Source organism: Rhododendron vialii, chromosome 2a, assembly GCF_030253575.1.
Source record: "Rhododendron vialii isolate Sample 1 chromosome 2a, ASM3025357v1".
In the NCBI taxonomy this organism is placed as follows: Eukaryota; Viridiplantae; Streptophyta; class Magnoliopsida; order Ericales; family Ericaceae; genus Rhododendron; species Rhododendron vialii.
In genome coordinates, this window is record NC_080558.1 from 6,084,782 (window position 1) to 6,098,312 (window position 13,531).

The 13,531-nt window shown below is 39.3% G+C and overlaps 1 protein-coding gene across 1 annotated transcript; it reads right to left on the reverse strand.

The window, feature by feature from the left end:
* Nucleotides 1–860: 860 nt before the first annotated feature.
* On the reverse strand, nucleotides 861–4,017 carry LOC131317006 (S-protein homolog 2-like). Its single transcript, XM_058346589.1, has 3 exons — nucleotides 3,614–4,017; nucleotides 2,425–2,490; nucleotides 861–864 (listed from the first exon to the last, which is right to left on the reverse strand). The coding sequence occupies exons 1-3, from the start codon at nucleotides 4,015–4,017 to the stop codon at nucleotides 861–863; spliced, it is 474 nt and encodes a 157-aa protein (XP_058202572.1).
* Between the last annotated feature and the right edge of the window lie 9,514 nt (nucleotides 4,018–13,531).

Consider the following 13,531-nt stretch of genomic DNA (forward strand, 5'->3'; position numbering starts at 1 on the left):
AATCAAAGTTTAAAGCTTTATTGGGTGCAAAATGCAATTTTCGCCCAAGCCATGAGATGCTAATCATCCCATGACCTAACCTTTGAAACTACTCACCCATATCTAGAGAGATAGGAGTAAGCAAAAATCTAGCTAACATAATGAAATAACAAGACTTGAATTAAACTATAGATTAAGATAGATCGGGAGAAAATAAATAACTTTAATTAAAGAGGCAATGTCAAAAATTAACAACTAAGAGCAGAAATTGAAATATTAAAAACTGAAAACGAAGAACACTCAAGAACAATTTGAAAATGCAATGAAATCTAATCTAGATCTAGAAAAAGGTACTATTGGATCTATGCTACTTGTTTTTGTACAACAACGACATAAGCTTTTATACTCCGGAAGATCGCTTGGAATATTCCCCAGATGCTCTGAAAATTCGCCTTTAAGTCCTTTGGTATCGATGGAGAAGACCGTAAGTTGCTGAGATAGGACCTCGGTACCGATTGGATAGAAAACATGGTATCAATACCGAACCAAATAGGGAGTCGCCACTGAGCCAATCGGTACCGATGGAAGCTATTTCTTGGTACCAATACCGAACCAGTTAGGGGCTGTTCTGAAGAGCTCGGTACCGATTGAGATTATTTCTTCCTACCGATACCGATTGATTTCAGCCCAGCCCTTAGTCTCTTGCTCTGCCTTGCCAGCCTGCCTCTTGCTCGGGCAAATTTGGTGCTGCTCGGGCAATGACAACTTCTGCTCGGGCAAATCAACTTCTGCCTTGGCAATGACAGGTTCTGCTCGGGCAAATCAACTTCTGCTCGGGCAATGACATGCCTTATGCAACGAAAACTCCCCTGTTTGGCGATTCACCTATAAAATAGAACTAGAACACTATACGAACAAACAATGTTAACAATAACTAATAAGTAATTAAATTAAACTAAAACTAGACACTAGCGCACCCTATATTACATTCTCGGGTGCTTATCACTAGGCTATAGCCTAGGTGAACTTAAGAAAAACAAAAAAATTTAAACGTAAAATTTTAGCTCATCAATTTTAGCCCACCTCACTTTCTTGCGCATTCTATGATTATCTACATTGGAAGAGAACTTGTTAAAGATATCGACTCAAATTTTGATAATAAATGATCTCAACTCATTGAAACACCGTAGGGCACAATTTCAGTAGGGTACAAATTCAATAATGTATGATTTCTTGTATTTTTTTTTTTGAACATTTATGTATCTATGTACAAGTTTGCTGTACATTAATTATAAAACTCTTCTTAGTTCATGTATATAAATTTTGTGTTAGCCCATGGGAGATTAGATTTCTGGTTCCGCCCTTGCTTGGAGGAGATGCTAATTCAGTGCTTGACTAAATGGGTGTTGCTATCCCACTCTTTGTCATCAGTTGCTCGGGCATTACCGTTTTGAACTGGAGCTTCTTCCACCACCAGCCTTTCGTCTTTTGTTTATATTGTTGTTTGTTTCCCTTGTAAACAGTTTTTATATATTAATGCATTTCTATCGTTCTTCCAAAAAAAAAGAGCATTTTTGCTCGATAAGAAAGAAAGAAAGTATATATTGTTGCGATTTTCTTCAAATTAATTAAGTTGCGATGGTGGGGTTCTAGTTTTACATGAAATAACTACAAATCCCATCATTGCTTAAAAACCTTTAATAAAAGCATCTCCACTAGATCCATCAACTAACAAATAATATGAGACATTTTTTATTTATTTAACTCAACTCGCCAATAAATTTTTGAACTTATTTTTTGCATGTTTCACAATAAAAAAACACTTCCGTCCTTTCTTAATTTCTTTCATTCATTTATTTATTTTTATTTTATCAACTTGAACATGTTGAAGCATTCGACTAGACCATGGATACCAACAGGTTAGGTACGCCATTGGTGAGTACTTCATCCATTAGTCTAATTTTTGCTCAATATTCATTCATATTTTAGTTGGAAATGTGAATGAAAATAGTGGACGATTGGATGAACCATTTACAATTGATCGAAAATAGAAGATGAATTCTATCACTCAAGGAATCTCTCTTTTCATTCAATCGATCGTTGTCTCCAATTAAGCTCAAAATATTGTTCCAGGAGTGAACTTTAATGGTCGATTTGTGAACCGAGTAGCAAATGAAAATTAAAATTTTGATCATATATCTATACATGCCGGATCAACCTGATTTTTATGGCATAAAAATAGACATCATATTAAAAAATTTGAGATATCGTACAATTCATGACGTGCTCTATGGTATTTGTTCTTGTAGAAACAACATGGGGATTTATTTGAAAGTACTGATGTTATGATCACTATTAAGATAGAAACTATTGGGTTTTGCAAATCCATCTTATTATTTCACATATAATGTATTGTGTACATCCAACACAAGATGATGCCCTTACCAAGAATTTATCAACCGGTAATGCTTGTCATCATTGCTAAGGTAAAAATTGGTGGGTGTCACACGCCTGAAGCAATCATAATGCACAAGACCATGTTCACAACTATAAGCTAGGCTTTGCTTGTAAACAGCAAAGCTTCCGTCCTTGGAATTTCAGTAAAAATGACAAAAGAAAAGAGTACTGCTGGAAGGATTGAAATGAAAATCATAATATTGACCAGTGCTAAGTGCCTGATTTCTTCATTGTCGTCTCCGGACTGGCAACAAAACCGTAGTTGGCCCCAACTGCGCTCTTGATGTGTTAGATATTCCCATTTCCCTCCCTCTACTCTCCGGAAATTCGATTAAAGTATTGATTTCCGTGGGTATGTAAACAATCTTAAAAATAAACAGAAAAAAATTGAATAGGCATTTTTCCGAAAAATCAACTCAATTCGATATGTATAAGTGCTAGATTCAATCTTCTCATTTTTGAAAAATTGAAAAAAATGTGAATTTTTTTTTTTATGAAAAATGAAAGATTGGATCAAACACTTATATATAACGAATTGAGCTGATTTTTTGCGATGCCCACCCCTTTTGTTTTTAAAATTATTGAACAGCTCGAATTTTTCGTGCAGAACCCAAAGTGAGCCTTGTGTGGCCGTTGGTACCCCATCAGTATGTACCTGTAGCAGTGTTCGCAAAGAAAACCATGCAAGAAAAAAAAAAAAAACAACGAAGCGCTATGAAACATGGAAACGAAACCCTTCTCTCTTCGTTTGATTTTGATTGTTGTCTTCAAGCTCAAAAGATTGTCTCGGTGTGAACTTTAATGACCGATATGTGAACTGTATAGAGACCGGATTAAAATTAAAATTTCAATATATCTATATATAGATGCTCAATCAAACAACCTGGTTTTTTTACAGAGTTATATTAATCTGCGGGTCTTAAAAAATGAGCAATTCATATTATTGCAATAAACGCACGGTGAAACTCAAAATGGGTGGAAATCTCCTTCGGATTTTCACCTAGTGTGGAAATAGTTTAATTTCTAAGATATATATTCAAGTGTTCAAGTTAGATACGCGACATTCAAAAAGTATAGGACATATATATGGTTTAGATGGCATAAAAATGTTCTTTTGCATCATACATTAAAATTTCATAATATGTTGTGTACGTTCAACACACAATGACTCACTTACCAAGATCTTGCAAACGCGTATTCCTTGTCATTGTTACTAAAATAAAAACCCGTGGGTGTCACACGCCAGAAGCAGTCATAATGCACAAGACCATGTTCACAACTACCCGCCAAGTTTGGATAGTAAACATTAATGCTTTTGTCTAGGGAATTCCAGTAAAAATGGCAAAATAATAGAGTATTAAAGGATGGATGGAAGTGAAAATCATAATATCCACCGGTGCTGAGTGTTTGATTTCCAAGATCGTCGTCTTTGGACTGGCAACGAAACCGTAGTTGGCCCCCGACGGCGCTCTTGATGTGAACAGTAGTTTTAAAGAAAACTTTCACATCTCCTTGCTCACACAGTGTTTGCATGCAAATGAGGAGAAATATTAGAATGACAAAAGGAAGGAAGTGAGCCATCTTACGATTTGAAGGTGTGAACTTTGTGTGCGTACAACAATGGGTATATATACAGATTATTTTCTTGACTTGATAAAGTATATGTTGAAGGGAATTTAATTTGAATATTCTTGACTTGATAAAGTTTATCTGTCAATAATGGAAAACGTGCATTAATGATGGATAGCATGGGTTTGCTTATCCAGATTAAAAATTAGAAAGAAATCCTGGTAATTTTGTAAAGCTATTAATTAGTTTTTTCCAAATTAAAATAAAGGCTAAAAATTAGAAAGAAATCCTGGTAATTTTGCAAAGCTATTAATTAGCTTCTTTTTTTTTCCAATGAAAATAAAGGTTGTGTAGAAAAGACATGAAGATTTCCTTCTTGGCTTCTTGTTTTGGCTGACTAGCCAAAACACATGCTAGAAAGATGACGTAGCAGAATTCATGAAGAGAATAGTTCACGTACTATTTCAAATGAGATAGGTATTTGTAGTCACGAGCAGTTCTTAAATCCACAGATAAACTCAGAGAATATTATTGATAAAAGTTGAATAAAACACTAGGTTTGTTAGAACCCCTTTTATAAGGCCACGAGCCTCCAGCACTCGCTCACGATGTGATCGAACCGCCAGGATCGGTAGCAAACCCCAACTCCTCCTCCCACCTCCCTCCATCTTGTTCTCCTGCTGTTGGTGCTGGTGCTGGTGCTTCTACTGGACTAGAGAAGGCAATTGTCTCAGGTGTACCAATTGGGGATTAGTGGGCTTTCACAAGTCCAGGCATTTCGTGGGTTTTCCGATTCTTGGTTGTCAAGAAAGGGATACATACATGAGTCATGGAGGCTCTGTTCACGGAGCAGCGCAATTTCAGCCGTCTATTTGCGCAATCAATGACTGAGATTCGTTTTCAATTATGACCGATCACAATTAATTATTACTGATTATAATTGATTTTTAATCCGAATCTTCCAATTAAAAACACTTTGGACGCTTGAGATTGAGCCTTCGTAAATCTACTTTATGGAAAACTCCGTAAAAAAGTTTTTCTGTACATATATACATATGTAGAGGGGGGTTGGTTTTGGTGAGCCGGAGGGTGAAAGAGGTCGATAAGCTTCGTTTTTTTTTTTTTTTTTTTACAACCAGGTGTCTGGATCAATTTAGTCAAAAGCATCTCAACTGGAGTAGGTAATTCACAAAAAAAAAAAAGAAGTAATTTCCTTGCGTTTGATCCCAAGAATCAGATTAATTCTAATCAATTATATATGTATAGAAAGCATAACCATCAACCAATTGGCTAGGGGTTGTTTGGCCTAAGAGCATCTCTAATGGGAGATGTCAAATGTGACGTGAATAGTGCAACGACTACTTTTGGTATTAACTCACCTTCCAACCCATCTGCCTACACTCATGTACTTGACGATTTCCTAATCCTAAATTAATGGGTTGCCCTAAGCGTAGGGCGGAGACCGACGTATCACAATATCCGGTAAGTTCGGAGTCGAATCCACAGAGACAGTGATGTGTGCTGACTAAAAACTCAGGTTGTTACTTATTTAAACTGGCTATTAGGTAGCTACCCCTTGCCGATTGATTCTGAGATTAAATAAACCTAGAAATTGATTGTACTTTTCAAATAATTAAAAAAAAAGGTATAGTTGTAGAGTTTATAGCACTCGTAGCCAGTCCAGATTAACCTGCTCCATTCAGTGTTCTTAAAAATGTTCAACTTTAATTTGGAAAAGATACCCCGAAAGATGCAAAACCTCATGGTCGCCGTTTACCCATACGCAACGGAGAATGAGTTTTGGACACTCATTCTTCCGTTCATATGGGCTCCGATAATGCTTGGGTTTGTCTACGAGAAGTATTTTACCAATCTAAAATTGTCTTTTTCATTGTTTGAAAATAAGAGCAGTGCCCGGACTGGCCATGGTGTGCTAATCACCCCACGACCCTACCTATACTACTACTCACTAAACATTATGAATGAAATAGAAGAAACCCTAATTTGAATCATGCTTCTATTACTTAAGATATAAAATAAACACAGGATCTAAACCAAACAAAAATAAACATACAACATTTATTAAGAATAGAAATTAAAACGAATTACCTCAATGCGAGTAATTAAACAAAACTTCAATTAACTGGAAAGGAAAAGAAACTCGGAACAAAAACAATATTCCGAACGAGAAGAATCGGCAGCCCCCTACGTCGTTCACTGTTTTCTTCCGTCCGAAATTTCCTTTTCCCAAAAAAATACTGCTGCAGTAGGGTATAAGATTGGTTTTATAAGGATTGAAGGCATTAATCACATAGTGGTCCCTTGGACTTCGAGAAATAATAAATGAACCATTTAATTTTGCAGAAATCCTAGCCGTACCGACCAATTTCAAACCGAAACCGTACCGATGGCCGCTCCGGGCTGTCTCCGGCCACCGGACGGCCGATCCGAGCCGTTCAAAAATTCTAAAAAAAAAAACCGAGTGGCCTTACGCGAGAATAAATGGCATCCGATGTGTGTAGGATGGTTAGATCGAGTACCCTATTTTTCGTGTATACTCGTGTATATATATATACGCGAAAAATAGGGTACTCGATCTAACCACCCTACACACATCGGATGCCATTTATTCTCGCGTAGGGCCCCTCGGTTTTGTTTTTTAGAATTTTTGAACGGCTCGGATCGGCCGTCCGGTGGCCGGAGACAGCCCGGAGCGGCCGTCGGTACGGTTTCGGTTTGAAATTGGTCGGTACGGCTAGCACTTCTCTTAATTTTGAATCATTTTGCATTTTAACCCTAAACATCTTTAAAATTTTCTTTTTATCCAAAGTCTCGGACAACGGGCTCGAGCAACCTATAAACATAAAAACACATAATAAAAACCAGTTAACAAAAAAAGACTAATAAATGTAGATTGGAGGGCCAAAATATGTATATTTTGGCACTTATCATCATGTCAGAGCTGATGTGGCTAGGCTTTGGCATGAACCTCTTGCATGCCAATTTTGGTAGTTACCCTCTCTCATGCCAAATTTCAAAAAGTAACCGTTGGAGTAAAAAGCTATTGTTAGAAAGTTTAAAACTTCTCCATACTTCTTGTTTGAGTTTTTTTTTTTAAATAAATAGAATTTGGCATAATGGTTGGAGATGAGGTTTTAATGTCAAATTTGAGATACCAAAATGCCACATAAGCCATAAAAAAAATTTTGACATCTCCAATTTCAAGTCTAGTATTGGAGATGCTCTAATAACCCAAATAACTTATTTTCCCTTGCTTTTGCTGACAATACTGGTCCCCTGATGTTTCTAACAAGAAGATGAATTCTATCACGCAAGGAATCTCTCTTTTCATTCAATCGAACGTTGTCTCCAAGCTCAAAAATATTGTTCTAGGAGTGAACTTTAATGGTCGATTTGTGAACTGTGTAGACATATCAAATTAAAATTAAAATTTTGATATATCTATACATGCCTGATCAACCTGATTTTTATGGCATAAAAATAGACATCATATTAAAAAATTTGAGATATCGTACAATTCATGATGTGCTCTATGGTATTTGTTTTTGTAGAAACAACATTGGGATTTATTTGAAAGTACTGATGTTATGATCACTATTAAGATAGAAACTATTGGGTTTTGCAAATCCATCTCATTATTTCACATACAATGTATTGTGTATATCCAACACAAGATGATGCCCTTACCAAGAATTTATCAACCGGTAATGCTTGTCATCATTGCTAAGGTAAAAACCGGTAGGTGTCACACGCCTGAAGTAGTCATAATGCACAAGACCATGTTCACAACTATCGGTTAGGCTTTGCTTGTAAACGGCAAAGCTTCTTCTGTCCCTGGAATTCCAGTAAAAATGGCAAAAGAAAAGAGTACTTCCAGAAGGATTGAAATGAAAATCATAATATTGACCAGTGCTGAGTGCCTAATTTCAAAGATCGTCGTCTTCGGACTAGCAACGAAACCGTAGTTGGCCCCCAATTGCGCTGTTGATGTGAACAATAGTTTTGAAGAAAATTTTCATATCTTCTGGCTCACATAGTATTTGCATGCAAAGGAGGTGAAATATCAGAATGACAAATGGAATGAAGCGAGACATCTTGTACTATTTGAAACTGTGAAGATGTATCGTACAACAATGGGTATTGTTGATGTCAAAATTTGGATGATTGATTCGAACACTTCAATGGGTCTCTTGCCAAGTCCGAATGATCATACTGAGAGTCTTCGGGAAGGGTTCCTTGCAAATATATATAAGTCCAAGGACTGATGGTGTTTTCGGTCGTGGACCCTTTGACGATCAAGTTAGAATGGTGAAGCAAGGAGAGAGTGTTTCTATGTAAATTGGGAATTATCAGTGCATACCTTTTCTTCTCCCTTTCTTCCCAATATTTATAAGATGCAAGGAGAGAGTGTTTCTACGTAAATTGGGTCGTTGGGCTACCTCCTGAATGGTGGGTGGAGTGGAAGTTGGCCATGGAAAGTGGGAGAAGTGGAGGTTGGTCATGGGAAGTTATGAGATTGTGTGGGGGAGTTATAACAGTTATGTTTGTCTCATGGGAGAGTGATTTTAGGCGTCATTTGTGGGATGATCCAACTATTTCTCGGATTTCTTTACCGCACAAGCCTGCCGATCAACATAAGTCTTGCTGAGGACTCGGCCACGTGTCATTCCCGTGGTGCTCGGCATTAGTGATAAAAATTCATCCTCATTAGTAGCCCCCCATTTCTGAGGCTCATTTCTGAGGCTAACATATGCAAATTGATCAGGTGAAGGAAATCGATACCTGATGGCGCACTATAGTTAGTGTGGTTGAACTTTGTTCTTGAATCTGTAGGGTAGGGACCGTAGACTTGGCCGGGAGTGTCATGGTTACTTGATCGATCTGATTGGGGGTGCAAGTTTGCTCGACTGACATGGTGATGAGCGAACGGGAGTGTTAGGCTACTCGATCGTCGAAGAGAAATGTGGTCAAGAGTGCCAATTTGCTCGACCGACTTGGCGATGAGTGGACGGGAGTGCAAGTTTGCTTGACCGTCGCTGAAAAATGTGGTCGGTAGTACTGGAAGTTAGCTCGACCGACTCGGCAATGAGTAGATGGGAGTGCAAGTTTGCTCGACCGACTCGGCAATGAGTAGATGGGAGTGCAAGTTTGCTCAACCGTTGCTGCGAAATGTGGTCGGGAGTGCAAATTTGCTCGACCGACTTGGCGATGAGCGGACAGGAGTGCAAGTTTGCTCGACCATTGTTGAGAAATGTGGTCAGGAGTGCAAGTTAGTGTAGACACCCCATTCTGGACCATCTAGATAACACTATTTTTCGGTCTTTTATTTCCCCAATGATGATTATGATCCAGAACAGTCTGAGGACGATGGTGTGTTTGAGCTTTGAACGTTCCGAACCTCATTCAAACCCATTTCAAACCCTTCAAACCAGAACCAAACAGCCCCAGCAAAACCCAAACTGGCTTACGCCGGTACTGTGCTGACGTACGCCAGTTAACTGCCACGTGTCGGTCATCGACCGTTGACTCAATTATCACTGGCGCACGCAGGTCAAAACATGGCGCACGCCAGTCAAGCCCAGTCAAATCAACTTTATTCAGCCACATGGACGAGACTTTTGTGCCACCCTGACGTGGGCTACAGTCCCCCTGATGATTACACTCGGCAGGGACGTTCCCCCTCTCTCCTACACCTTCCATCAAGCCAAGTCCCATGCATTTAATGCATGGGAGGCTCCCTCTCTTAACCTAACCAGCCAAACCAGCCCTTAACCCAAATCTCAACCTCTCTCTCCTCTATAAATACCTCCCTTGCATTCATTTGTAAGGGGTTAACCACATAAAGAGCCTAAAGCCTTTTCTTTCCCCCTTTCTCTCTCTTCTCCTCCATTGAAAGAGGAAGGAAAGGAGTCTTTCAGCCATACACTCCACTGATATACTCCCCACATTGTCACCATCTGATCTCTATCTCCCCAAATCAAAGCTCAAGCCATCCATTCATCCCAACCAAAGGTATACCACCTTTGTGGTTCTTTCTGTTTTCGACCCCTGAGGGGAACCAGTAAGGTCCAGGCTAGTAGTCAATACTAGTCCTGGCCTTAAACTGGTAAAATATAACAATCGTGTGAGATGAACAATGGCGCACGCTAATAACATCATGCCGTACGCCAGTCATGATAGTATGTGCACTACTGGCGTGGGGATCATTGATCATCGTTTTTGCTTGCTTACATTTCTATCAATCACCTTAGCATGCTAATAACCAGTTTACTGCTCTCTGTATTTAGAGCTGTTTAGCTATAATAGTTAAATGCTTACTCCTTATCTGTTTAGAAGGCCTCTGGGATCTCTCTGGTCATGTTCCAGAACCCAGATGATGCAAAGCCAAGCACTGGGTAAGAAAACTAACTGGCGTACGACAGTCATACCAAGATCCAGTGGCTGACCCTTGCATCTTAGCTTAGTCTTGGCCTCTTTTATGTCCCCACACTATTTTTAGGGTATTCTGTTGTCTTTCGTGGCTTGAAGCCATCCTATCTGTCTGTAACTGTATATATTTTGCTCTATGAATTGCGTGGTTTGTCCTGGGTGTGTGCTGGTCCCTTTCCAGAGCCCAGAGGATTGCAAACAAAGACTGTGAGACCAGATAAGTGAAGTACGCCAGTTTTGTGGTGGCGTGCGCAGGTTGTACCAGCATGCAGTGGTTCGGCCAGTGCATGCTGGTGCGGGGCCTGCTCACTTCCCTCTAGAGCAGCGTACTCCAACTTATTCAGGCTGCTCTCAGTGCTTGTTCTCAATCTATGTTTATTATTGCAAGCAAGTCATCCATGAATATTTTATCACATAATTGCAACTTGTTACAGTTTAAATCCCCCCTTAACTGCTCCCCCGCCCTAACTGGCTAAAAATGATTAAATGAGAGAAAAATGCAAACGTTTTATGAAATGCCCGAGTAGAGACCGATCTCCGGATTGGGCGAGAGGGGTGCCATAAAACCCTTCCCTTCTCGTAACCTGGCTCCCGAACCTCAGATATCGAAGGTGACGACGGATCAGTCTACGCCTTTTTCAAAAATCAAACAAACGTGGCAAACGTTTTCGAGTTCGGTTCCTTAGGTGCTTCCACCGCTAAAACCCGAGTGGCAACTCTGAATCGAAGCATTTCACTGCGCTTTTTCAAAGAGGGCCGCACCCGATTTTTAAGACGGAAACGGAGGATTTTCGGGGCACGTGCCCACAGTTAGCTTGACCGACTTGGCGATGAGCGGACAGGAGTGCAAGCTTGCTCAAATGATACCCCTTCGATCCAGTTAGGTCAAAGGCACCTCATCTAGGTAATTCACGAAGTACTTAATTTCTTGCGAGTGATCCAATAATCGAATCATGATCAATTGTATGAAGAACAGATCCACCAACTAATCAGACTAAACCTCCGCACCAAGAAGCTTCGTCTCTAAGATGCTCCAATGATGGTTATTAATAGGGGTGGCAAATTGAACCCAAACCCATTAATAAATCCAAACCTTAATAAACTTATTAAGGTTGTCTTTTTCGTAATTAGTTTTCTAGTGGTTTTGAATTAAAAGAAATATTTGCAATAATTTATTGAGAGAGAGAGAGAGAGAGGAGATTGGGTCGACTGATGAAAGATTTCATCTGATCAATTGATGAAGGGTTTTTTTGGCAGGTTATGTTAATGACTTATTGGGTCATTCAAGTTGACCCAATTAATAAATGGGTTGGATCCATTCTAACCCAACTAATAAATGGGCTGGATTGGGTTTATTTTTTAGTGGATGGATTTGGGTTTATTAACGGGTTTGGGTTCAATTGCCACCCCTACCTGTCAGTATGGTACCCGTTGGTACCTTTAGCAGACGAGGCGCTACGAAACGTCGTAACGAAATCCTTCTCTCACTAATTCAACATATTTGAATTCTAGCACTCAGGGAATCTCTCTTCATTCAATCGATGGTTGTCTCCAAGCTCAAAAGATTGTCTCGGAGTGAACTTTAATGACTGATTTGTGAATTGTATAGAGACCGAATTAAAATTGAATTTTCGATATATCTAAATTCAGATGCTCCATCAACCTGATTTTTTACAATCATACTAATGTGCGGGTCTTAAAAAATGAACGGTTCATATTATTGCAATGAGCGCACGGTAAAGCTCATACGATGCACGCATGATGTGCACTAGTACAGTATTTGTTCTCACAGAAACAACATTGGGATTTTCTTGAAAGTGTTGAAATAAACAGTAAGCTTGATTTGGAACGTGTGAAACTATTGTTTTGGAGGCTTTGCCTAAGGTAAGTTGGTCAAATAAGCCTGCAAGAAGAACTATTGTTTTGGAGGCTATGATTGCCTAAGGTAAGTTGGTCAAATAAGCCTGCAAGAAGAGCAAGAACAAAAACGTGGGCATTGAATTTAAGCTTCCGTATTTCATTTGTGATCTTTGCAAAGTTATCTACTTGTCTGTTTAATTTGCCTATAAAAGAATGTATTCTGATTATGTAATATGTGTGAGTGGAGTAAGAGAATAAGAGAGTTACAGAGAGAGAAATTCCTCCTCTTTGTATGTTATTTTCAGATTGAATGAGTTCAATATATGTGAGTGTGTTTGTGCAATTCTCTTGTGAGTTTCATACATTATAAGTGTGTGATCAATACTCCTCCACCCAACAAAGTGGTATCAGAGCCCCAGGCTCATCCGTAAAAAAAAAAATCTCTCACAAAAGAAAATACCTTCGGTATTCTACTGCTTGTGTAGCCCGCCCAGAAAGCAATTCACTCAAAATCATATTTTTGAGTTCAAGATCGTCTCAGCCACACCAGTCGGTCGCCATAAAATCCAGCAACAAAAACGAGCCGCCTCTTGTCCAGTCGAAACAACCACTGGGTTGAAGGCCAAAATTTCGAATTAATCGAAAACTTGTTTTGACACATAAACGAGTTCTTTGGACTCAGAAGTTCACCAGGGATTTTTCCGTCGCCGAAAAAATTCCGGTGTGGCCCTCACGCGCTGCTCGAAGAGCTGTTATCCAAAATTGCAGAAACAAAAATCTTATCCAAGACTCAAATTGATACCTGAGTCTCGTGCATCTCGACGATACGAAGAGATTTGTGCAAGACCCATCTTGAACGGAGGTGTACAGAGGTTGCAATTGCCGTTCGACGGAATTGCGGCAAACACGCGTCTCTGTTTTTTTCTTGAGAAGAAGACGGAAGAAACAGAAAAGTGATAAAGGGAAAAAGAGGTGGTTGATTGGGATCTCAATTATTACAAACCAAAGAGGTAGTTGGTTGTCTGATCCCATTACTCCTACCGAGCTACTTTCCATAAAAGCTGGTCCACCGAAGGTTCAATTGCAGTCTAACTCCTGTACTTTTGAAGTTATCTAGTCAAAGTTCAAAAGTTGCAAAGATTTCACTTTGACCCCAGTAAACTAGATTCCATCATTTCTAGTTTCGATGGCTAATGGAACATCCCAAGCTGTTATT

What these genes read in the sequence shown, in the direction of transcription:
- LOC131317006 (XM_058346589.1), bottom strand. Translation starts at nt 4,017, where the DNA reads ATGGCTCACTTCCTTCCTTTTGTCATTCTAATATTTCTCCTCATTTGC. An exon ending in TACGCGTTTGCAAGATCTTG is followed by an intron (nt 2,491 to 3,613) that starts GTAAGTGAGTCA and finishes TGATTGCTTCAG; the next exon opens with GCGTGTGACACCCACCAATT.